The sequence below is a fragment of the Malaclemys terrapin genome, chromosome 3 (genome assembly GCF_027887155.1).
Source record: "Malaclemys terrapin pileata isolate rMalTer1 chromosome 3, rMalTer1.hap1, whole genome shotgun sequence".
Taxonomy (NCBI): domain Eukaryota; kingdom Metazoa; phylum Chordata; order Testudines; family Emydidae; genus Malaclemys; species Malaclemys terrapin.
In genome coordinates this window covers 27,418,046-27,445,043 of record NC_071507.1, presented here as the reverse complement: position 1 = coordinate 27,445,043, position 26,998 = coordinate 27,418,046, and the positions used below count along the sequence as shown (strand labels likewise).

At 40.7% G+C, this 26,998-nt stretch overlaps 1 protein-coding gene across 5 annotated transcripts in view; it reads right to left on the bottom strand.

The window, feature by feature from the left end:
• Window positions 1–26,998, bottom strand: part of PPP1R21 (protein phosphatase 1 regulatory subunit 21) — a 78,485-nt gene that overhangs the window by 41,809 nt on the left and 9,678 nt on the right. For all 5 annotated transcript variants that reach the window (XR_008444585.1, XM_054024586.1, XM_054024587.1 and 2 more), the window contains exons 2-9: window positions 18,446–18,514; window positions 17,835–17,981; window positions 14,333–14,434; window positions 11,861–12,025; window positions 11,694–11,752; window positions 10,335–10,429; window positions 4,607–4,659; window positions 2,616–2,765 (exon numbers count right to left, since the gene is read on the bottom strand). Coding sequence is in view for 4 of the 5 variants with exons in the window: in XM_054024586.1 (XP_053880561.1) it covers window positions 2,616–2,765; window positions 4,607–4,659; window positions 10,335–10,429; window positions 11,694–11,752; window positions 11,861–12,025; window positions 14,333–14,434; window positions 17,835–17,981; window positions 18,446–18,514 (840 nt within the window). In the remaining variant the exon portion in view is untranslated. The remainder of the gene's footprint in view (window positions 1–2,615; window positions 2,766–4,606; window positions 4,660–10,334; window positions 10,430–11,693; window positions 11,753–11,860; window positions 12,026–14,332; window positions 14,435–17,834; window positions 17,982–18,445; window positions 18,515–26,998) is intronic.

Below are 26,998 nucleotides of genomic sequence, written 5' to 3'. Positions count from 1 at the left end.
CCAGCGGGCTGAGCAGGCTGGCGGCATAAGATCAGCATTTTAATTTAATTTTAAATTAAGCTTCTTAAACATTTTGAAAACCCTGTTTACTTTACATACAATAGTTTAGTTATATAATATACAATTAGAGAGAGACCCCTTCTAAAAAAACGTTAAAATGTATTACCGGCACGCGAAACCTTAAATTAAAGTAATAAATGAAGACTCGGCACACCACTTCTGAAAGGCTGTCTACCCCTGATCTAAGTATTGGAATATCCACCAGCTTTTTGGGGATTGTCTGCCTCATTCTTTGCAGTTCACCCTACATCTGTTAGTCTTAAAGGTGCCACAGGACTCTCTGTTGCTTTTTACAGATCCAGACTAACATGGCTACCCCTCTGATACTTGACACCCTAATTGAGTGACCACAGCTGGCTCCCCACTAGGACCCCAGTCACAGCATTGCAGTAGTACCCAGAGGTGCCAATTGTGAACAGTTTGAGATAGTTTACATTGCCATTGCCCACACCATGTCTGTTCTGTGGATAAAATATAATATCAGGCTTCATAACTGTCCAGCTGGATACTTACACAACTACTAAATTCACTTAAATTGAATTATGCAGACCTGCTCTGCACAGCAATTTTAGACAAGGGGCTATTGTGAATTGCTATTTTGTGTTTCAATGATTTTCAAATCAAATGTGTTCAATTCACAAGTAAAAATGAGATTTTCCAATAGCCAGCTCTGCAAATTCACCATGGACTCAGAGTCAAGCTGGGTCGGATCTGCCATCATGCCACCACCACAGAAAGTTCTGCGGGGCACTAAGCCCCCAAAGATACCAGTATAGCGGCCTGGTCTTCAATGTGTTTGCATAGGTGTAAATGACTGGAATGTCAACAATTCTTGGGATGTAGAAGACCAAGTACGAACAGCTTATACACTCAGCTGTGTTGCCTTTGCAGTGCTATAAGGATTTGTAAAAAGGAAGAATTTGTTATTTAAGTCAGTTGATATGGCACTGAACATACAAAGGGACCAGATCAATGTAAGATTGTGCTGTTACTGCACAGTCACTTTTCAGAGTACAACTGCACTTTGGAAGTTAAATTAACACTGCACTATACATAGAGGAATGCAAGTAAATTGGATGTTAAAAGTGTCTGACTTTTTAATCTATTTTCTGTTCTGCTCCTGAAAGCTACCACAGAACCAAATTACTAAAAAGCTAATTCTTGTAGCTCGAAGTGCAGAGCTATTTAATTAATAGTACTAGCAACAGTATTAGCGACCTTGAGAATGGAGAAGTTGATAACTTTTAGCTTAGTACCCAAGCTAAATAATTTGGAATATATTAGAAGTCCAAACTATTAGATAAGAAGGCTAAAGAATGGAAAAGTCTTCCACAGTTACAGTTGCCAAAAGTAAACTGGGTTGTCCAACCATTTAAGTGCTATTCTGGGCACTGAAAGTCTAGGTCCAACATCTCAGAGCAATGACAGCTCTGGGTTACAGCAAAGTGTGGGTAGACAAAGTTATTTTCTGAGCTTTGTCCCATAGAAAGAAACAGACAATCACATGGAATATGATCAACAACTCTGAACAATATATTATGCTGTAGGAAAAGATTTCATTGCAGGTAGTATTAATGTTTTCTATACAACCCCTTCCACAGCCACTTCCATGTAAGGGCTAGTCTGCCGTGGCAGCGCTTTAACGTGGCTTGTGTGGTCGTGGTTCAGCGCTGCTCTCCCAGCGCTCTTAAAAAAAAAAAAAAAAAAAAAAACAAGCAAAAAACCCCCCAAAAAACAACAAAAAAAACCCCACCTCCACGAGGGGCACTGTCTACACTGGCACTTTACAGCGCTGAAATTTGCTGCACTCAGTGGGGTGTTTTTTCACACTCCTGTGCGAGAAAGTTGCAGTGCTGTAAATTGCCAGTGTAGACAAGCCCTAAGAATAGCTCAAAGCACTGTACGGACTCAAAGCTTTATAATCCCTCTAGAACAAAAGCATGGTTAAACAGACAGGTAGCCCAAGATCAGACAGTAAGACGATGAATAACTTGGGAACAGAGTTCAAAAGTTAATTGTATGCGAACCATAACACTTCCACCTCTAATATTCCCTTTTAGTTTCCTATTACAGAGATGTAAATGTATACAGTTAGCTAGGCCTTTCTCTGTTCCTCACATTCTTCTCATCCTCATGTTCCTCCATCTCAAAATATTCTTATAGCAGCTATTAAAAAGAAAGGACAGCTCTCAGGTAATGTAATACTTAGATATTTGAAGGTAATCTGCTGACTCATTTCATAAATGCAATTTAGTTTGGCTTCTATGCTTCTAGAAGAGCCTTGTTTTGACCATTGTACTGCTCATGTAGTGAAGGCACAGGGAGGGGGGGAAAATAGGATTCTCTACAACCATCCCCTCTCCTGCACCCAAAGGATTCCTGTCACAGCAGTGACCCTCAAGAAGAAAGACTGCTCCTTCAGAAATTATTAATGTTGCTCCAATAAGGGAAGGATAAGGTGTTTCCCATGAGAGTGATCAGAGGAGATCAGGAACAGGCCAAAGTATAAGGTAATCAAGTTTCTATACAATATTAACTGAAAAAAATAAGTTTACCTTCTGATTTAATGGTGATATAGTATCAGTGGCAGAGTCAATGGGAAAAATCTGGACTCTCTGTTCCATGTAAGTGTGAAAGTTCAGAAGTGCTGTCACAAGATCCTGAACGAAAGCCAAAGCCTGACCAGCAATGTCCCGCAACTTCAGCTTTAACAAACAGTTACAGTTGGTATATTTCAGTTACAACAAATACACTTTATTTAAATGGAGACCTTAAAACAACACTGCTTATAATTAGATGGGACAAGAACAGTTTTTATTATCTATAACTCCTATCAAGTTTGACTCCCTATTGCGATTTAGATCTTTCTGCCTGAAGGACAGGACTGTGTTCAGAGATCAGCGTATATGGTTTTAATGTTTACCATGTTTTAAAATGTGGGTCTTAATATGTTGTGCGGTGGGACAACAAAGGCATCTGGAATTGCAGAATGCCACTCTATGAAAGATACAGAATGCTTTTATATCATGCAGCATTGCACCAGCATTTTGCTGTACCAATTTTCTAAACTACTTTCATTTTATAATTTAAGTATTTCAATACTTAGAAACTCAATAACAAGGAGCCAAATTTACAAAGGTATTTAGGTGCCTAGCTGTATTTAAAAAAGCTTCAATGGGAGTTCAACACCTAAAGATGTAGATAGGCACTGAGTGGGATTTAATAAGTCACCTATGCACGTTAGGCACTTGACTCCCATTGAAACTTGCTTAGGTGCTTTACTAAAAGCCACTAGGCACCTATCTAAATCTTTAGATGCCAAAATACCTTTGTGAATCTGTTCCAAAGTAACTTTTTAAACCAAACCATCATGCCTATTACTACAAAATTGCATACAATATCCCAAGAATAGCTTAAGAAAGTCTTTAACTTAAGACAGTATATTCCTTTTCATGTAACCTAGTTTTCTGGTGGTGCTTTACTGTAGACGTATCCTGTAACCCTACCTTCACAACTTATTACCATCGCCCCATGTTTTTTTTTCCTTATTCTGTCCTGTCTAGACAAAATCTATGTTATAAAATTTCACTGTCTGTTGAGTCTCCCCAGATATAGTACCTCACACATTTCTTTATATTGTCTATTTCCCTAACCTACCCCAAACACAACACTCTCCTCCTCCTATTTTGGTGTCCCCTGTGTATTTCAATCGGTGCAATTACAGTAGAACCTCATTAATGCAATAAAACTACAGGTGCAAAAATCTGCCCTGAAAACAGATTTTCAAGACTGTAGATTAGTGACCAACCAGTATGGATCTGCTTCTGTATCAGAGGCAGGGTAAGAGATTGACTGACACCATATTCCCACAGCCCAAGAAGGGAGGTCACTTCAAGTATTGGTTCAGCCAGACCCTACCACTCAGCAATTGCCTGGAGCTAGACTATCTCCATCACAAAACAGGCCAGTGGCAGCCATCCCAGCTTGGCTACGGCCACTGAGACAGTGAGCCCATTCTCTTCAGAGAGGCTCCTGAAGAGCAGAGGGCAGTCATAGCAATCTTTCTGAAGGAATCCCTGCATGCTGTAATCAGGAACCTTCATACTACATCCAGTGGTTCCTCTTCCCTTCCATGACCCTAGCAGAGCCATGGAAGCAGCATCAGCCCACATCATCAGCAAAAGCACCAGCAAAACACAATAGTAGTATAACCACCAGTCAACTGCAAGTGGACTTGCTCTGATCCGGAACTTTATGATACATGAAGGTGGGGCCTCTGGGAAACATAGCACTCCTCCACTGAGCCTGCCCAGAGCACAGCAGTGGAACTTGAATGATCTGTGCTTTTGTAAAATAAAGAGGATTCGAGGAGGGAATTGCACTGAAGTGTAATTATAAAAGCAGTGCAGCCGAAATAGCCTGCTGGCTTATTGCTCAGTGTCAAGCTCAATAGGATATTTACATTTTTGTCTTAAACATTCATATTTCATTTATGTAAAAAAACAATAGACTTTTACAGGTTAAGCCATGTAAGGTTATTACTTACCTGACATCTTCTATTGTGTAATGGTACATTAAGAGCATTATATTGACTAGATCCTACAAGCCAAAAATTGACAGTTACACATACAAATAATGGAGTCCTGTTTTTACATTAAATTCTTGTGACAGTCTAACAATGAAATCTGATAAATTTAATGTTTAGTCTGCATTACCACAACGTCACTGAGTTTAAAATAAATTTTACAGATTTGGCAAAGAAAAATTGTAGCTGATACTAAACAGTATATACCTGAACAAAAAAATCATTTGATTTTCAAAATAATCACAATGAATATCCCCACATTAGCATCATTACTGTGAGCAAGTTGTGGCTGAAATGGCACTTCCATTCTAAATCTGGATTTTTATGGTTTTTAATAGGGCTGTCTATTAATCGCAGTTAACTCATATGATTAACTCAAAAAAATTAAACAATAGAATCCCAGCTGAAATGTATTAAATATTTTGGATGCTTTTACATTTTTTTATATATATATTGTATTCTGTGTTGAAATTCAAACCAAAGTATATACTCGATCATAAGCCAGTTCGTTTATAAGCGGACCCCTCCCCCCAAGATGGATAAGTAAAAATGGAAATTTTTTGACTTGTTCATAAGCCGACCCTATAATTCAGGGATCAGCAAACTTTGGCTCCCAGGCCATCAGGATAAGCCACTGGTGGGCTGAGATGGTTTGTTTACCTCGAGCCTCCGCAGGCACAGAGGTAAACCTAAGTAAACAAAGTGTCCCAGCGCACCAGCTGCTTACCCTGACGGGCCAGAAGAGCAACTGGTGGGAAAATGTTGGGGGGAGGGGGGGGGGAAGCTGGGGGTCAGGGGAGTAACCTGTGACCACCCCCCACCCCTAGCCCAGGACCCCCACACTCTCCCCATCTCATCCCTTCCCACCTTATCTGGGGAGGATGTCTCTGGCCTGGCCGCAGCCTGCTCCAGCAGGCCAGACCGGGCAGCTCGGCCGCAGCATGTTCCAGCGGGTTGGGCCGGGTGGCATGGCCGCACTGTGCTCCAGGGGGCCGGTGTGACACAAAAAGCTCCCTCTCCCAATTCCCTACTTTGGGTGCACTGAGCATGCTCACCCAAACTGAGCATGCCCAGTAACCTTCACTTGTGTGTCAGAAAATGCAGCTAGTTGCAAAAGTGGAGGGTTGCTGTTTGTGCTGCTACACTGTGAAAGAAACAAAAAAATTGTATTTTTCAATTCACCTCATACAATTACTGTGGTGCAATCTCTGTGTTGTGAAAGTGCAACTTACAAATGTAGACTTTTTTGTTACACAACTGCACTCAAAACCAAAAGAATGTAAAACTTCAGAGCCTACAAGTCCACTCAGTCCTATTTCTTGTTCAGCCAATCGCTAAGACAAACAAGTTTGTTTACATTTACAGGAGATAATGCTGCCCTCTTCTTATCTACGTCACCAGAAAGTGAGGCATTTGCATGGCACTTTTGTAGCCGGCATTGCAAGGAATTTATGTGCCAAATATGCTAAACATTCATATGCTCCTTCATGCTTCGGCTACCATTCCAGAGGACATGCTTCCATGCTGATGACACTCATTAAAAGAATAATGCGTTAATTAAATTTGTGATTGAACTCCTTGGGGCAGAATTGTACGTCCCCTGCTCTGTTTTACCCACATTCTGCCATGTATTTCATGTTATAGCAGTCTCGGATGATGACCCAGCACATTTTAAGAACACTTTCACTACAGATTTGACAAAATGCAAAGAAGGTACCAATGTGAGATTTCGAAAGATAGCGACAGTACTCGACCCAAGGTTTAAGAATCTGAAGTGCCTATAGAACCTGAACCACCAAAAGAGAAAATCAACCTTCTGCTGGTGGCAACTGACTCAGATAATGAAAATGAACATGTATCAGTCCGCACTGCTTTGGACTGTTATCAATCAGAACCCATCATCAGCATGGACGTATGTCCGCTGGAATGGTGGTTGAAGCATGAAGGGACATATGAATCTTTAGCGCATCTGGCACATAAATATCTTGTGACGCCAACTACAACAGTGCTATGAGAATGCCTGTTCTCATTTTCAGGTGACATTGTAAACAAGAAGTGGGCAGCATTATCTCCTGCAAATATAAACAAACTTGTTTGTCTGAGTGACTGACTGAACAAGAAGTAAGACTGAGTGGACTTGCAGGTTCTAAAGTTTTACATGGTTTTATTTTTGAATGCAGTTATTTTCTGTATATAATTCTACATTTGTAAGTTCAACTTTCATGATAAAGAGACTGCACTACAATACTTGTATTGGGTGAATTGAAAAATACTATTTTTGTTTTTTTACAGTGCAAATACTTGTAATCAAAAATAAATATAAAGTGAGTACTGTATACTTTGTATTGTGTTGTAATTGAAATCAATATATATGAAAATGTAGAATATCCAAAAATATTTCAATAATGGTATTCTATTATTAACAGTGCGATTAATCGCACAATTACCATATATACTCGTTCATAAGCCGAATATTTTTGGTAAAAAAATGACACATCGAAGGGCGGGAATCGGCTTATAAACGGGTCTACACCAAAATTTGATGATTTTAAACTCTATGGAAGAATTGAATTGAATATCTAATACATTGCCATTTTGTTTACCTGGAGAGTCTGAAGGCATGGAGCCCCTCGGCTCCCTGTGGCCGCGGTTCGCTGTTCCCAGCCAATGGGAGCTGCAGGAAGTGGTGCGCCACTTCCCGCAGGTCCCATTGGCTGGGAGCAGCAAACCGCGGACACTGGGAGCCGAGGGGCTCCATGCCTGTGAATGCTCCAGGTAAACAAAACGTCCAGGTCCACTAGCAGCTTACTCTAACTGGCCAGGAGCCAAAGTTTGCCAATCCCTGAAATATAGGATCAGCTTATGAAAGGGTCATACAGTTTTTGCTATTTTTACCTAACCATCTCGGGGGGTCAGCTTATAAACGAACGGGCTAATGAACGAGTATATACGGTAATCATGATTAATTTTTTTAATCACTTGATAGCCCTAGTTTTTAACAGTCTAAAAACCCAAATGTAAAGGCCAAAACTTACAAGAGACAGTAAAAAACATTTATCCAGTGACTGGTGGAGTCAGAGTAAGTGGGGTAGAAAGAATACTTTTCTACCATTAAGGAGTTTTCAGACTTTTAAAAAACATTTTCTCATAACTCAAGATGACCTTTTATTAAAACGTCAGATTTAGCACATAAGGCAATGTATTCCTTAAGATTACATATTTCACCATTTTTTTTGTTAGTTTGTAATTTGTTCTTGTGCTTCAAGAGAAAAAATAAAAGGGCATAAACCAGTTAAAGTTATTTTGAGATTTTCAATTTTTCATTATAGTACACGCTATTCTAGACATAAAACTATCACTAAATTAAAAGTGCTCATCAATTTGGCATGGGTCCACTTCTTCAGGAATTTAGAGCTAGAAAACATGTTAAGTTTTACAGAGACTTATTTGGCCAATTGTTAGCATTTGAAATCCACATTCATATTTTTGTTTAATTGAAGAGATCCATATTTTAAGTCAATTTGCACAGGAAGAGGAAACAAAGTATTTCAAAGCAACTTATGCACTGTCCTTTTTATATTATTTATATTTGACAAACTTGTTTATTTTTTGCTGGTGATAAACGTGAGGAACTGTCATGAACAGTATTGTAGGTCACAGCTGTTTGTTCTGAAGAGCAAGAATTGTATCCAAGATTACTGAATCCTAATCTCACAAGAAAAGAGAAATTATGAGGGAAAACTCTAAGCTCCCCTTGTAGGCAGCCCAACCAGCAAAGATCTCTCAGACCTCAGAAAGAAGAACATGTAGGTGTTGAAGAGAAACATGGCAAACATATCTTGTGTCCAAGTTTTAAAGAGAGCAACAACTGATTTCAGCTTAGGCAACACTGACGTGGGACAGCAAGACCAGAACTGTTTTCGAAGAGCAGTGAGATGGTGAGTAAGCAACAGACTGGGCAGGAAAGTGAATTTCTCCTCTGAAAAAAATCTAAGATTTTTGGGAAAAAATGGGTCCCCCAAATCAGGATAAAAGGCCAAAACCCTTGAAAATGTTTGCAGGAAATGAATTTCATTACAGAAACACCAAAATGTCCCCATGGAGTGAATGTTTTGGTGTTTCCAAAACAAAATATGTTCCCTGGGAACTCTGGCTTCATGGCAACACACCAGACAAGCTGCTGGGGATCCTGGAAGCAAGGGCTCCCATCTCCTAACCTGTGGCAGCCCACAAACACAGCTGTTGAGGAGCCAGGTCATCAGTTCCTCAGCAAATTTCCCACAAGGCTGCCAAGGAGCTAGAGAGCCTGGCATCTTGTATAGCCTGACTTCAAGGTTTGGGAAGCTAACTTTGTTAAGCCCATTACTTGTTCCACTGTGGATGATGGCTCAAAGGACAGGTAAAAGCCCTACAATGCAATTCTGTTACTACTGCTGCTGCTTCTTTTCCTCACTCTCTTCAGGCTCTTCTGGCACTAAGTCCTGCTCTATGGGGAACAGAGGGTATCCTGTTGCCTGCCCAAGTAGCCCTCTGTGACCCAGACCATACGTTGCCTAGAATGGGATGAGAATCCTTCAAAACATTCTAGGACAATTCTGCCCTTCTCTGCTTGCCTGGGCTCGGTCCCTTCTGCTGGGGAGCCTGGCAACTCTCCCTTAACATGAAGCTACAGGAGAGATGCAGAAGCTGAGCACTTTCCGACCCTCACCCTGTCCTTTTTCTTTTTGGCCACTTTGCAGCAGATGGGGTGGGGGAAGGGAAGAGAAGGGGCAGGCCGACTCAGGTCAAATTCCATGTCAAAATCCCGAAGTATTTTTTCAGCAAAGAGCGAGTTAGGCTGAATATCTGGACATGGAGGTATAAAAAGTACAGTTGTGAAGCCATATTAAAAAGTAAAAACAGAGGGCTGCTTCCTGCTATATGCTCTACCGGGAGGCAGAGAATGTGGGTAGCGTCAAGAGAGAAATGTAGTCCTAAACCTGCCCAGTCCAGGTTCAATCGTCTTACCTGTCTCCACACTCCTAGGAAAAAGGAAGAAACCCGCTGCTGGATATGCTAAAGAATCTGAGAAATTAGGACCTTCCTTGGGATATGGAGAGTTCAGTTTAGATTTGCCTTTGTTGCTGGGCTTTAACCAAGCATCAAGCTTTTCTGTGGGATCCCCAAGCAAGGCCATTATACATTTGAGAAACTGCCACTTGACATTGAGATTTTTTTCCAGGTAGTACTCTCCTCCCATCTAAGCAATAACCTATGTTAACAACTGTACTCTCCTTGCCTGACAGAACCCTCTTGGATATAACCGCCTAAAGAGCCATCCATGGGAGGGCCTTGGTAAATTAACAGAATTACCCTCTCTTTTTATAATATTCTGTCCAATTTAAGTTGATCAGATGGTAGGTTATAGGAGAGTTTAAGACACCCTCTATAGAGCTTTAAGTTGTATTTACCACACAATTAATGGCTTTAAAGACCAGTAAGTTAGAATAGAAGTGCCAACTAAACATTACATATATCGAGCATCATTAATGCACCATTACAAGTCGCTGTAATGGGAGACAGTTCAGCTTCCTGGGTTTTTTGGGCCTAATACCTGTTTAATTCACAAGGTGGTCACTTTTCCCCACAGGAATGCCCAAATTAAGACTGAATTTGGGGGGGTGGGGGGATAAATCAATGAAATACCTACTTGTGTCATTGAAAGGTACTTTTTCATTGATTATGCATAAAGAGTCATCCAATCGCCGACCCAAATCTGCATGAAGGTTCTTTAACTGCTGCTGACTGGGTAGAAAAACAGGATAACATTACAAACCTTGTTTAAGTAAATCAATAACATTTCAAGTTATACCTTAAGCTGTGGTCCCGGGTTCAAATACTATCCACATTTTTCCAGAGTTTTTAAAAGAGCGAAAGAGATCGCAATATGAGTAAGGAGACACAGGATAGGCACAGCAGGACTGACGTTTATGTGATCAGGATTTTCAAGTTCTTCATTTCTCCCTCCCAATACAATGAGAAGTGCACAGAAAGCCAGACAGCTGAATAACCATGTTGCATTTCAAGAGTCAATTTACTGTTAAAGTAACTTTTACGTTATTTCTAAACTGTATTACACACTATATGAAAACTTAATTCAGTTCCAAAGTATGTCACATTTAGGATCCTTTTACTTCTCCAAGTCAGAAAATAACCTGCATTGTTTCACCCCACAGTGAGTGAGTGGGGAATAATTCAGGTAGCTACAAGTATATTTATTTGTTGCATACTTGTTACAGAAGTGCCACAAGCATTTCAGAGTCCTATATTTAGTGCCGATAACCTAGTAGCCTATGCTGCAAAGCAAAGAGCTCTGTAAAAATAATTATTCATATTTCTATTCACCTGTATTTTGTTCAACTGAAATCTAATAGTTATGAATTTTATAAAGACACAAGTCTATGAGACAAACATTGATCATTGCTCATACTGTAGAATAAAAGATTCTACTCAGACATTGTACACACACACACCATCAATAACTTACTTCTGTAAACTTATTTACAGGTGTTACTTGTAACTACACAAGTTATAACATTTCAGACAAGTGTCTCTTCTACAATGACAACATCCCTCTAAAACAACAATTCCACGATTTTTCACAAGCTTTATAGTTTCACAACTACCTAGCATTCTTGCTGAAGAAAGAACACTGAACTAAAGAGCTCTGCATAACAGGATTTTAACAACATGTGCAAGAGCTGCTGTCTTGTCAGATATCAAGGAGGATGGATAGAGAGATTTCTAGGAGAACACAGTAGCTGATCAACATGTAGAGATGAGATCAATTTATTTCATTTCCTTTTCCTAGATAAAATCAAAGTGGCCTTGATACCCATGTACCACTGTTACTTGTTGACGTGAAACTAACAGAGCACTAAGTAACTCTTTTACCAGAATGAGTGTATATGGCGGTATCCAATTGCTGTAGGAATGTAGAGGAATTACTTCTCTGGTTGGTTTACTTTAAGAAAAATGAAAAAAATTTATTTTTAACATAAGAACTTACCATTCTTCCGCTCGAAATCTACATTCCTTAGCTTCTCTTTCTAGTGTCTGAGACTTGATCTTTATGCAAAAAACAGAACCCCACAATGTAAGTACTAATACATGCAAAAATGTTTTCTTTACAAAACTTTTTAGGCATTTTAGTAAAGTACAATTGTAAAAACTTACTTCTAATTTGGTTTTATCATTCTGCAGTTTTTCTATGGTATCAATGTATTTCCGGGTTAAACTATCCACCACTGCTTGATGCTGGGCAGCATCTGTTTCCAAAACCTCAAGTCTATTTTTCAGCTCAGATTCCAAACGTTTGTGCTGCTCATCTGCTTCAAAGAACTACAAATGAGAAAAGGAATTTACTTATCTGAAATATTCCTTTTAATCCAATACTGTACGTTATGTCAATTCATATGGACACCATAGACTCTTACTAGTGAAGGCAGATTTTTACAAGCTAGAGGTTCTTATGCTGCTTTACTCAGTGTAGTTACTTATGTGGCCGTCAACAACATATCATCAGACTGCCTCATGAGGAGTATAAATCTTGGAACACTAAAGGAGCATTGTCCACAATATTGTAGTGTATCAGAGGGGTAGCCGCGTTAGTCTGAATCTGTAAAAAGCAACAGAGGGTCCTGTTTCACCTTTAAGACTAACAGAAGTATTGGGAGCATAAGCTTTTGTGGGTAAGAACCTCACTTCTTCAGATGCAAGTAATGGAAATTTCCAGAGGCAGGTATAAATCAGTATGGAGATAACTAGGTTAGTTCAATCAGGGAGGGTGAGGTGCTCTGCTAGCAGTTGAGGTGTGAACACCAAGGGAGGAGAAACTGCTTCTGTAGTTGGATAGCCATTCACAGTCTTTGTTTAAACCTGATCTGATGGTGTCAAATTTTCAAATGAACTGGAGCTCAGCAGTTTCTCTTTGGAGTCTGGTCCTGAAGTTTTTTTGCTGTAAGATGGCTACCTTTACATCTGCTATTGTGTGGCCAGGGAGGTTGAAGTGTTCTCCTACAGGTTTTTGTATATTGCCATTCCTGATATCTGACTTGTGTCCATTTATCCTCTTGCGTCATGACTGTCCAGTTTGGCCAATTTAGATATTAAAGAAGTGGAGGCTGCTGTGGGGAAGTGGCCCGGGGAATTGTACATGTCCTACTTCAAAAAGAGTCAGCTACCATAGCTGCTACTATTAAGGTCCCTGGGCTGGAGCCCGGAGTAGAGGGCGAGGCCGGGCTCCCCCTCTCCCCGCCCAGATTAATCACTAAGACTGGGAGACAACAGAGACTGTGCGAGTGAAGGTTGCTTCTCCTCACCTCCCTTACTGGCTTATGATGAAAATGGCTCAGTAGGCTGTGACCCTTGCCTCTAGAGAGTGAAGGGCTACATGGGGGGTCACAATGAGCCTCTGAGGCTAGCGAAATCCACCAGGAAGCGCAGAACCCACTGAGACAAGGACAGAGCTTTGTCACAATATATATAAAAAAATATAGTGTCTTATCTGGTGAAAAAAATTTCCCTGGAACCTACTCCTTCCTCCCCCCCATTTATATTAATTCTTACAGGGAAATTGGATTAATTTAAATTCACATTTTTCAGGAACATAACTACAACATTAAGCGAGGAGTTATTGTATGTCTGTGACAATACAGAGAAACAAAAATTCCCCCAGGAGTAGAAAGTTAAAGAAACCCCTATTGACAACCCAGTTCCTGTTTGTATGCACCCTCCTTCCTGCCGCACAGGATGATGGGGCTGCAGGAAGGGTCCCCCAGTGGCCGGGGAGTCCCTGCCCACGAGGGAAGCCCGAGCTGCTGGCTGGGCCCGGCCTCCCTGTGGTCCTGCGGGCTCAGCTGGGGTGCACAATCCACCCAGCCTCCGGGGGCAGCAGCGGCCCCTTTGCCGCCTTCTGCGGCTGCGCCCACCCTTCCCCTGCCCACGCTCGCTACAATGTAGCTGGGCGGTTGGGCTGCGCTGCGGACCCTGCGGGTCGTGCTGGGGCCGCGTGGACCCTGGTTTATGCTGCCTCCCTATTTCCCTGGACATGTTTGACTTCTTGGCAATTCCCCCTGGACGGGGATTTGAGTACCAAAAAGCCGGACTTGTCCGGGGGAAATCCGGATGTATGGTAACCCTAGTCAGAGTATGTGATGAACTGCAGCTGCTAGGAACCCTCTACTCTTCCCTCTCCTCCCTCCCCCAGCAGTGTCTTCTATGTGTAAGCTTGGCCCTGCCAGGTCCAGCGGCCCCTAGTGGCGGCCAACAGCACTGCAGCCCATTTCGGAGGGGTGGGTGGGAGGTGGAATCTGTGCAAAAAACATTAATTTCTGTAAAATTCTGCATTGCACAGTGGCACAGAATTACCCCAGGAGTAAAATAATCTGACACAGAAATTAGGTTATTCTGACATTTTGCAATTCAAAGTGAATTTAAACACATGCAAAGCAGTGCCAGTTAGTATGGTCTGATGCTTCAAAGGATCATTAAAAACATCAATTTAATCCACTATTCTGACAAGCCACTTCTGAGATCCGAGCTACCACAGAGTGGTTTTTGGATGCTTTACTATTCATTTTCTTCATTGCAGTTCACATATAACCAGCTTTCTAACTTCAGAAGAGAAATTCTTTGAGAATTACTCACTTGTATATGTAATCGTTCATTCTCCTCTATCTTCTTTTGAAGATCTTCATCAAAGACACTCTTCTGCTCTTGACTCAACTGAGATGAAGATTCTCCACTTTTCTGATAAAAATTAAAAAGTATTTCCATGTATTGCATGCAGTTTTACAGGGCACCCATTCCCAATATGTAAGCATACTTTACACAGCTTAAAATTGGGTCTAGTCACATTTCCACAGTAACAGAAGCACAGGCTATGATTAACATCTCTAAAATACAGTTATTCCAAATATTTCTTACAAGTGATATATGTAGGTTGTATTTAAACACAAGTTCAAAGACAGCACCAGATCTCTAAACTTGGACAATGACAACTGCATGCACAAATTGCATTAAATATATTATTTGTACAGGTTAGAAGACACGAAACAAGTTAGTCATTACTCAAAAAATTCAGTCAATATTTGTAAACCTGTATAGGCCTAATCTGGTGAAATGGCATACTTTGTCCGAGTAATAGTTTCTTAACACTAAATGATTGCTTCTTGGAACACCTAGAGTAGACAAGGCGAGGCTACTCTTGACACAGAAGTTAATCCAAATAGTGACAGTAGCTCAGCTATTGAGTAAGAGTGACTACAACACAATTACATGCTATATCCTGGGGCAGGCAGGTTACCAAAAAGTGACAGTGACACTGAACTTTAGAAAGGAAGATTTCAATAAAATGTAGTTAGTCAAAATGGCTTTAAAAGTAAGGGAAGTAAAAACCTTAAGAAGTGGTATGGATGATATTTAACTAAACAATAATGGAGTGTCATAATACATTCCTGTTGTTGAACAAAAAAGGGAACTTGGAACGCAACGTAAACAGTAAGGTCTGAGAGGCTATTAGAACCAAACTGCAATCCTTCAAAATTTGGAAGTCTGAACTGACAGAAGCCATAAATCACACCTGGCAATAAGTAAAAGGGAAATTAGAAGGGCCAAAATGTATTTTGAAGAGCAAATAACAAAAGATGTAAAAACAGATTATTTAAGTAAATCAGAAGCATGAAACTTGTGAAAGAATTGGTGTGTCTGTTGAATCATCGGAGCTAAATGGAGCAATTATGGACGATAAGGACACTAATGAGAAGCTAAGTGATTTCTCTGTATCAGATTTCACCACTGAGAAAACACCTACCCCAGACCTGCTCTTTTCTGATAATGAAGATCAGCTACTCTCAGAAATTCAGGTTTCAGAAGAGGTGGTACTGCAGCAAAATAATAATTTGAAAGGTGATAAGCCAACAGGCAGATTGTATACATCCAAAAGATAAAAAGGTGCTTAAGGATGAAATGGCTACGCTCCTATTAAAAAATAGCCACTGTTCCAGAGGACTGGAGGATAGGAAAGGTTGCACCTATATTTTTAAAAGGCTCTTGGAGAGATCTGAGGAACTAGAGGCCAGTAAAGCCTTACATCTGTACTTGGCCAACTGGTTGAAATGATAATTATAAGCAGAACAGAACATCTGGAAGATTATGGTATGATAGGTCTAAGCAATATGGTTTTAGCAAAGGAAGATCATGTCTCACTAAACTTTTAGACTTCATTGACGGTGTCTATAAAGTAATAGATGAAGGAAAACTAGCTGATGTAGTTCATTTAGACTTTAAAAGGCCTTTGATGAAACTGACAGCATAAATTAAAGCCTAAATTTATTATAATCTATTAAGATTATGTAAATTAAAAAAAATACTAAGCAATGTTTGCTGGGAAGTTTTACAGGAAGTCAAACACTAAACTGGTGGGGTAAGCACCTGGAAACAGAGTTTGTTGATGTGCTAAACCAACTTTTGAAAGCAATAGCCTCTTCTGCAAGTGCACAGAAAATATCTTCATTTGAGTTTATTTAACTAGTTCAGCTCAAATGACTAGTTCAGTCAGCATTAAGAAATCAGTTGAAAAGCAGAAAAGCTTGTTTTCCTCTTTCAATCTATGAATAAAACTACTTGTGAGAAGGCGAGCTCTATGATCTGTAAAATCTTGAAGGACATGTTGACCAGAAACAATCACTTCAATTCATTAGCTACTGATATTTCCTTTGTTTAAAAAGCATGTTTTAAAAAAATTCTTATGTTTTCAGCACTTAAGTTTTATTCAATACAAAAATTAAAATGCTGGTTTTGTGCATTTGTAATTGAATCTGAATTTTCATCCAAACAGGCTTTGACACAAGTCCCGACTCAAACAAGAATCATCTAGTAAATAAGAAATGCATCATTCACCATTTTAAAAAATGCAACTGTTAACACTCTGAATTAATGTAAATTAAGCTATATAAATTGCTTAAATAAATTTGCATAATATAGTGTATCCTGGTTAGTAAAAAGATGCACCAAGTTTAGTGAAAAGGCTATATTCAGGTGCAAATCAACATGTTTTAATGGTTACCAACTAATGAGAATTTTGTTTAGAAAATAAACTAAAAAAAGGACAAATACAAAACAGATGATTTCAGTCAATCCATCCTGGCAGAAGAGGCTACCAAAGAACCTAAATAGTCATGGGGCTAGAGTCAAATTACTGTTTTCAATCAAAAACTGGCTAGGAGATAGAAAGATACAAATAGGAATAAAAGGTCAGTTATGCAAAAGGTTCAGAGTGGGGTGACTCAAGGTTCTGTACTAGGTCCCATGTTGTTTAATATACTTATTAAAGATGTGGAAAGGAAATAAGTAAGTGAAATTTAATGTTGATAAATGTACACTAATGCACACTAGAGGAGAACAAATTAAATATTCATACACCTTACAGAATTCTAAGTAAACTGTATCAACTCAAGATATCAACTTGAATATTCTTGATACCCATACAGAATTATCAATTAATGATAAAAATTTTGGAAAGGATATTTACCTCATGCTTCAGGGATTAAGTAAATCTATTAAAAAAATCAGTCAGAGGGGGCCGATTCCCACGCCATGTATCTATTTCAGGGTTCTTTTACACTTTCTTCTGAAGCATCTGGTATTGGCCACTGTCAAAGACAGGATAGTGGACCAGATGGACTCGAGTTTGATCCAGTATAAATTCCTATATTCCTACTCATCAAATCATGGGAAACCATGGTCCACACAGTTTACAGATTTGCATAGAATCACAGGGTTAGAAGGGACCACAAAGTGTGTGGTACAAGTTGATAGACAAAAGTCTAAGTTTATATAGTTAAACATTAGGTTTGTATTGTATACGCACTAAATGCAGAGCATTCTCTATTGCTTGTTTTAGAACGTATGTTCATTTATTTTAAATTAAATTTCTTTATTATTAGATACTATCAAGTGGTGAAGCAATGTTCTACCAATTTGTTACTGCTAGGAAGTTTGGCACAAAAATATACATGGGGATAGAAAGGTAGAAAAGAAGTGAAGGACTTTGTTTTATGTCTCTTACTGGGATGCTGATAAAAACAAGACCACTGATGGAAAGCCAGGACATTTTTCTTTAAGTAAATTGTTTTAATTTGAAGCTTACCTTGTTCTTCTTGCCCTTGGCTTCACTTAAGGCAAGTTCATCCTGAAGCAGTTCCACCCTCTTTGCAAGCTGTTGATTTCGAAATGTCAAACTGTCCATTTCTTGTTGCAGTTTTCTCAATGATTGGTCCCTCATCTTCAGTTGTTCCTGAATTAGCATAAAAGTTTCATCAATCCACTATGATTTCAGCACAAGCGTTATAAAAAAGTGACTAATATTTAAAAAAAAATCACAAAAGAATAATAGTAATTATACAAAATCTAAAACAATTCAACACACATTGCTTTGTTCGTTTGTAGACAACCTAAAGGCACATATGGATTGTTTTTAGCAAAAGAATTTAGCTTCCTTAAGTCTACACAAAGCATGCTGTGAGTGCATACTTCTTCCTTTTACACAGTCAGATGGACACTTCCTGGTGACGGTTTGTAAATGCCCACCACACCGCATCAGGAACAGAATAGTTGCAGATGGGAAATTCTTACTGAATCAATCCTTGGTTACAATTAGCTACATCCACTTAACCACAAAGCAGATCCGGAAAACTTCACCATCTGATCACAGTTTGACAAGACTGAGTGCAATTAAATAGAAGACTTTTTAACTTGTACCTTCAGAGAAGCAGAATTTGCTTGCTCATCCATGACACCTTTTTTCAGCACCTGATTCTGAGCTCGAAGCTGAAAACGAGGTGCAAATTATTAATCCAGCCAGGAATCAACAAACATACAAAGTGTTCATTAACAATCTGCAAGAGTACACATCTTTGTTTAGGAAAATAGAAAATATGTGCATTTTAAATCAGGCCGTATTAGTTCTGTTACAGATACACTGTTGTAATAATATTGAAAAAAGTATAAAACCAGCATAACCCAATTCCATTGTTTTACATTTTGGAAAACAAGTCATTTTACCTTCTATGAACTTCACTCTCAAACAAATTGTTCTTAAACAAGAAATATACTGTGATGTTGCACTCTATATGATTTTATGAAAGTATGCTGATGAGTATGAATATAACGTAACTGGAATATGCTTCATGCAAAAGGTCTCTTGTAAGGTATCATTACAAAGCTTATAATCTACTGAGTGTGGTCATCCTATTTGTATAAATTATGACTTTTGTATCTGAAACTAGAAATATAAAATATAACTCTGAGAGCCTATTGTAATTTATGCAAAATGTGGGCCATTAACGGTGGTTTGGAATCTTGATGGCTCCCATTAACCAGGACAATGGTCTGTGGATAGCTCTGTTTTACTTGTGAGTCTTCCTGTATACTTGTCTGTGGCCAAGTGGGTAATGACGTCTTACAGTGACATGTGATCATGTCATCTGAACTGGAATCCATCTTTAACCTGGTGCTTTTCCATTGGGGGGGAGGGATGACCCAAAGGGACAAAGGATTCCCGCCTTATGCAAAAGATATAAAAGTGGGTGGAACAGAGAAAAAGGGACAGCCATCATGAGAAATCCCCTAGCTACCACCTCAGCTGGAACAAGGGCTGTACCAGGGGAAAGGATTGTGCCCAGACTAGGAAGGCGTCCGGTCTGTGAAAGAAACTTATTGAAACATCTTGGAGGGTGAGATTTTATCTGTATTCAGTTTTATTACTGTATTAGGCTTAGATTTGCGTGTTTTATTTTAATTTTACTTGGTAATTCACTTTGTTCTGTCTGTTACTACTTGGAACCACTTAAATCCTACTTTCTGTATTTAATAAAATCACTTTTTACTTATTAACCCAGAGTATGTATTAATACCTGGGGGGGGGCAAACAACTGTGCATCTCTCTCCATCAGTGTTATAGAGGGCTAACAATTTATGATATTTATTTGGGGTTTAGACCCCATTGGGACTTGGGCATCTTAGTGTTAAAGACAGGAACACTTCTGTAAGTTGCTTTCAGTTAAGTCTGCACTTTGGGGCACGTGGTTCAGACCCTGGGTCTGTGTTGGAGCAGACAGGCATGTCTGGCTCAACAAGACAGGGTGCTGGACTCCCAGGCTGGCAGGGAAAGCAGGGGCAGTAGTAGTCTTGGCACATCAGATGGCAGTTCCCAAGGGGGTTTCTGTGATCCAGCTCATCATGTACATCTTAGTAACAAGACAATTTTAAAGTGTGGTTATGGTCTGAAAAGCACCTACACAAAAAGGGCACCTATTTACTAAAGAAACCTACCCCCTGTGTATATTTCTCCTTTTCAGACAAAAAGTTTTATTTTGCCTTTTTTTTTAAAATAACCTTTTTATTTTTGACAAAGAGTCCTGTGGCGCCTTATAAACTAACAGACGTATTGGAGCATAAGCTTTTGTGGGTGAATACTCACTTTGTCAGATGCATGTAGTGGAAATTTCCAGAGGTAGGTATAAATATGCAGGCAAGAATCAGTCTAGAGATAATGAGGTTAGTTCAATCAGGGAGGATGAGGCATGAACACCAAGGGAGGAGAAACTGCTTTTGTAGTTGGCTAGCCATTCACAGTCTTTGTTTAATCCTGAGCTGATGGTGTCAAATTTGCAAATGAACTGAAGCTCAGCAGTTTCTCTTTGAAGTCTGATCCTGAAGTTCCTTTGCTCCAGGATGGCTACCTTTAAATCTGCTTAAAATTGTGTGTCCAGGGAGATTGAAGTGTTCTCCTACAGGTTTTTGTATATTGCCATTCCTAATATCTGACTTGTGTCCATTTATCTTTTACATAGGGAAATTTCCACTACATGCATCTGACAAAGTGAGTATTCACCCACGAAAGCTTATGCTCCAATTCGTCGTTAGTCTAGAAGGTGCCACAGGACTCTTTGTTGCTTTTTACAGATCCAGACTAACACGGCTACCCCTCTGATACCTTTTATTTTTGTTCACACTACAGAACCAACACAACTAACAGAGTCAACAGGATTCTATGCCACCTCATGTTTCCACAGAATTGTTAACTACATTCTGATTACAAAACTTATGCTTCATTACCAGTGTCACAAACCAGAGAGAACATAGCCTGACTTAACATCTCAGGATGAGTTTGCAGACTGCCAAAAAAACGCCCATCTTTTTACTATGATTTTGGCTAGTTTGAGCTGGAAATCATTGAGACAAAGATGGAGCTCCTCAATGACATTTTTCTATTCACTTTTCAGAGTATCACCTCTCAAGCATTAATAATAAAGGCATTGATCGTTCCATCTTCCCATTCCTTGATAATGGCTCTGATTCAGGTTTCTTCACCAGTAGTTTGTATTAATTTGACATGGCTGAGTCCAGCAGCTGCAGTCATGAATTAAAATGGTTTGCACTGCACTTGGGAATGCCACTGGCCGAAGCACAAAGGGAGTGAATTCACGTAAAGCAATGCTGATGTCTAAAATTTTGTCTGAGAGCCGAACATTTCAAAAGATCAAGAGACAACAATTAATACTGTGGGCCTATTATGCTCCCTTTGAATTGCTTAGGGGGCCAAAAGGGAGGGGAAGCCACCTGCAAGTTGCTTACTGGGAACTTCCAAGGATAGGGAGTTTCAGCAGGGGTAGGGCCAATATAACAGGTTCCTATGCCTCCCTCCTCACAGCTACTGGCACAGGGAGCATGTCTACTATCCTTAATTGGCGTATGATCCACTAGGGTCTGTTGCCAGCTGATAGAAGTTGTGCTTTAGTTAAATATAAGTTATAGGGCTCAATAGAGGGGTAACCAGGTGAAATTTAAGGGCCTATGATGTACTGGAGACCAGATTAGAGGATCTAGTGAAGCGTTCTGGCCTTACACATTCTGAAGTTATTAGCGCAAAATTGCCCCAGGAGTAATATACAGAAGTGTCAAAATAGACAGACACCAAACTAAGAAGCAAGAATCATATTTCATAGACACCAGAAATCAAGCTCATTTCATCGATTAGCTTTACGCTAATGAGCTTGTGCTTTGTTTAGAAAATACCCAAGTGACAAGAGCTTGTATTTCTCTTCCTAAAGCTTCAAATCAGGATAAGCAACAGACCATTGGTTTCCCAAGCATAAAGTTATTTGAGTAGAATTAATCCAGAAAGCCAAAGCCTATGTCCCCTCACAGTGCTTGGCAAATATTCGGTTTGAGTTGAACCAATTCTAAAAGCTACAAAAAAAATTTAGCGAATTGAAGAAATCCATTTCTGCTTAAATGTTCTACCCAAAATGTTATCTCCAGCATTTTTAATAGGTCACTAGAGTCACAAAATAGCTGTAGACGGTAGTCTCTTTATAATCTTTAGCCCAGTGATTAGGGCACTCACCTGGGATGTGGGAACTGTGCATTCAATTCCCTCCTCTGCCTGATGTGGAGAATGGATTTGAATTTGAGTCTCGGACATTTTCAAGCAATACCCTAGCCACTGGTCTATGGGATATTCTGGAGCTTGTCTTCATTACAGGCTAAATTGGTGCTGCTTCGATCAATGCAGCAGAATCAATTTAGCGAGTCTGGTTAAGACATGCTAAGTCGATAGGAGAGCGCTCTCCCATCAACTTCTGTAATCCACCTCAATGCGAGGCAGAAGCAATGTCAATGGGAGAGCAGTGTTGACACTGCTGTAAGTCGATGTAGATTACGTCAACTTCAGTTACGTAGTTTACTTAACTGAAGCAGCGTAATTTACATCGTCATAGTGAAGACAAGCCCTCAATCACTCCTCTTAATGGTGTTCCACTTTTTATAAATAAGGCCTTGTCTACACTGCAGAGTTTTGTCAACAAAAGTCTGCTTTCATTGACAAAACAGTGGAGGTGTACAAACTACAAAGCTCCTTCCACAGACAAAACACTCTCCTGCTTTGCCCACTAAATAAAACCACCTTGACAAGAGGCGTGGAGCTTTTTGCGGCAAAAGTTGTATTGACAAAGTGTCAGCGTAGACACTGTGCTTAGTTAGGTCACTGTAAATGGCCTCTAGGAGGTGTCCCACAACGCTCATCTTGACCGCTCTGGTCAGTGGTTTGAACTCCACTACCTTGCATCCAGGTACATAGGCATCCACCCTGCCCCCTTAAAAAGCCTGGGAATTTTTGAAATTCCACTTCCTATTTGCTTGGTGTGGACAGCTCATATCACATCTTCCCAGCTGATCACAGTAGCTCCACACAGCAAACACTCTCCTGCTTGGAACACACCTGAGTTGTTGGATCTGCTGGCACTGTGGGGAGAGGAGGTTGTGCAGTTTCAGCTCCGCTCCAGCCATAGGAACTTCAGTATCTATGGTCAGATTTCTCATGGCATGTTGGGTAAGGGCTATGAACAGGACACACACCAGTGCCGTGCAAAGATAAAGGAACTGAAGCAGGTGTACCAGAAGGCAAGCGAGTCAGACCGTCGCTCTGGTGCTACGTCAAAGACCTGCCACTTCTATAAGTAGCTGAATGCCATCCTCCATGGCGACCCCACTTTCACTGCCAAGAGCCCCGTAGATATTTTGGTGGGGCTGGAGACAGTGGTCTCAACACAGAGGACAAAGTGGTGGACGAGGAGATTGAGTTGGAGGACGACGTGGAGCATGCGGCAGGGTCGTCTGGTGGCATGGTGAGTGAAGACATCTTTTCCATTCTGGAGGGTTCTAACCAAATCCGGCAGTCCATCTCTGGCACGCATGATGCAGGAGAGGAGAGCTCTGGTAAATGTTCTTTTTTAGTTCATGCTGCTCGATTATATGAGGTAGAGCTATCTTTTTTGTATATTCTTGCAGACGGAATAGACATGTACAAAGCTAGCTGTGTTTGGGTATGATTCACATTCTCATGTACAGCTACACAGTGGGGGCCCTGTGGAACAGTGTGTTAATGCACACCGAGATTTCACAGGAATCCTCCAGAGAGATCTCTGGGAAACTTTTCTGAAGGTACTCGCCAATCCTATGCTGAAGATTTGTTGGCGAGAGATGCTTTGTTCCTTCCCTCATTGTAGGAAAGTTTCCTGCGCCAATCTGCAATCACTTGTGCAGGGACCAAAGCAGCACACAGGTGAGAAGCATAGGTAACTGGTCTGAAGCCACACGTATGCAGAAGATGCACCCTTGCATCTCTCAGAAGTGAGATATCGGCTTCAATGACCCCAACCTGTGGAAAATGGTGGCAGAATTTACAGTATTCTCCCTAGTCGCCTGCACTGATCCCCTTAAAAAAAAAAAAAAAAACACTTAGACCCTTTGCCTCATCTTGAGTGCCCTTCCCCCTCCCTCAGGCCAAACTCACCATGTTTAGGATGTTCACTGAGCTGTGTGCTTGCCAAGGGACAGTGAGAAACTTATTCATATTTAAAAAGAGGTGCATCTTACTATAATGATTCAATGTTGTACATGCATAACAATCATGCTTCTGTTTATTGTTTATTGTGCTTCCGAAGAAGTGGCCTTGAGGGGAACGCCCTACACACCGGCGGAGCACCTCCATGATATAAGGAAGCAAACAAGGAGGAGAAAGGAGGAGGTGTTCCAATCCCCAGAGACCAAAAAACAAGAGCACAGAGCAGGGAGAGAGACTTTAAAAGAAAATTATAAAATAGACAGAACAGAATGGAAAGCCAGAATTGAATTTTAATGGGCAAGGAGCAGATGATAAAAGTGATAGAGGAGCAAACTGAGATGCTGAAGTTCCTAATCACGCAGCAGGCATAATACATTTGTGTTCGGCCCCCTGTGCAGAACTGCTTTCCATGTCCTCCCCAAACTCCTCCCACACGTTCCTTGAAACTTCTCAGCCCATCTCGGTATCCTGTTCACTCCACCCCTTTGGACAGTTTCCAAAATGATGCACACAGCTATTAGAGCCTACACTGCCCTTCATTATTATCACCCTTCCCATCAAGCCTTTTGTGAGTGGTGTTAATTGGTATTTAATAAAAACACTCTGAAAGAAAACCCCAATCTTTGTCTCCTACACACAGTGGTTGCTGGTGGAATTAATACACAGTGAGAATATGATCATTTGCTGACTACAAATCACGGCCAGGAATCATCAAAATTTTCATGCAAGGCAACAAGTTAACAAAGCATGGCAGAGTGCTGTACAGAACGACACACTGCTAGTGCTCATTTGTCAAAATTGTGTCTCAAAGCCTCCCTGATTCAAATAGCTCCCCATTGTGCCTCTCTAATAGCCCTGGTATCTGGCTGCTCAAAATCAGCCTCCATGCTCCACTCCTGGGGAAACTTATCACCCTTAGCCTCTCAAATATTATGGCACGCACAGCAGGCGACTATGACTATGGGAATATTTTCCTCATTTAGGTCTAACCTGCCATAAAGGCAAAACTAGCATGCTTTTAATCTGCCAAAGGCACATTCTATAGTCATCCTGCACCTGCTCAGCCTATTGTTGAAGCACTCCTTGCTTCTGTCCAGGTTTCCCGTATAAGGCTTCATGAGCCATGGGAGTAAGGGGTACACTAGGTCTCCCAGGATCACTATGGGCTTTTCAACACCCCCCCACCCTCATTAGAATCTTCTGCTCTGGAAAGAGAGTTACTGCTTGCAGCATTCTGTACAGGCCAGTGTTCCTGAAGATGTGTGCATCATGCATCTTTCCGGACCACCCTGCGTTGATATCAGTGAAATGCCCACTGTGATCCATAAGTGCCTGTACTACCAAAGAGAAGCAACCCTTTTTATTGATGTACTCTGTCGAAAGCTGGTCCAGGGCCAAAATTGAGAATTATGTGCCATCTATTGCCCTGCTGCAGTTAGGGACAGCAACTCACCAGTAGCAGTCTGGTGTTGCCAGCTTCCACACACCGATTGCCACATGCTTCTCTACCGAGAGGGCATCTCTCATTTTGGTGTCCTTGGGCTGCAGTGCTGGGGTGAGCACAGTTCCAGGAAAGTGGCTTTCTGCATCCAAAAGTTCTGCAGCCTCTACTCATCATCCCAGACCTGCATAACAATGGGATCCCACCACTCAGTGCTTGCTTCCCAAGCCCAAAAGAGACAGTACACAGTGTGCAGTTGCTCCATGAATGCCAAAAGTAATCTGGTGGTGTTTCTTCCCATGGCACACAGCAGGTCACGCACCTCTAATTCCTGTTGAGAGTGGGTGCTCATGATATACTTCATAACCAGCTGCGTTGCATTCATAACAGTGAAAACAACAGTAGAGAGCAGCACAGGATCCATCCTTTCTGACAGAGTTGTCAGGTACAGAGTAAACTGGGGCTGTTGAAAAATACCATGCAACACAGTTGGAAGCCCGTGGAATGATGGGACACTAAAAACTGCATCATGGGACGTTGAACCCACACCCATGATGCACTGCAATCCATTTTGCCTTCTCACAACTCCTAGGTGCAGAAGGTGGCGAGTAGCACAGTAGGATAGCTACCCACAGTGCATTGTTCTCACTGTTAATGCTAGAGCACCAACTGTGAACGCGCTCCGCCGACAGAAGAAGAGTTGTGTGAACATGCACAAACCATGTGATTATACCGGTTTTTGATCAGTGTAGCTTGCGTCAACAAAACTCTGTATATAGACAAGGTCCAAATAGTCTTTGGACCAGAGACTTGAACTTGGGTCTCCCACATCCTAAGTGAGTGGCCTAACTACTACACTAAAATGACTGTGAATTGCCACTATGAATGACAATGAATAGTCACTAGGCCTGGTAAGGTTATAAAGGAGGGCACCTCCTTCTCCTACTGTCATTTTGTGAATGGCATTTAAGTCTCAAAGAAGAAAAAAAAAAAAAAAGCCAAAACTATTCAGCAAATGTGTCAAATTTCCAAATAGTTTCTGTTGACCCAATACTGCATGTTTTTGCAAATAAACTATTAATCCAAAAAACAAAAAAACTTTCACCCTACTCTAGTCATAACCACTCCAGTGTAGCTGGAATGTTCTGTTCCCCTCCTTTTTTGACATTCAACTCAGCTTCTTTCACAAAACAAACTAGAACCTAAAAAATTGAGGATCAAAGTAGCAAAATTCTCTACAATATCTCCCTGAGCATTTTTTAAATTTCTAAGATACAATAGGACAGCAGAAGGTGATAAAACTAAAATCCCTCTGCAAGGGGTACAATTCTGAAGCTAAATTCAGCTTGCAGCACTTCTGGAATAGAGCTTCATAAGGAAATAGGCCGGAGCTGCCAAGGAGAGGCGCCCCTCCCCCGAGCTGCTGCCGTGAGAGAGGGATGGGGGGAGTCCTCTCTCCCCACCC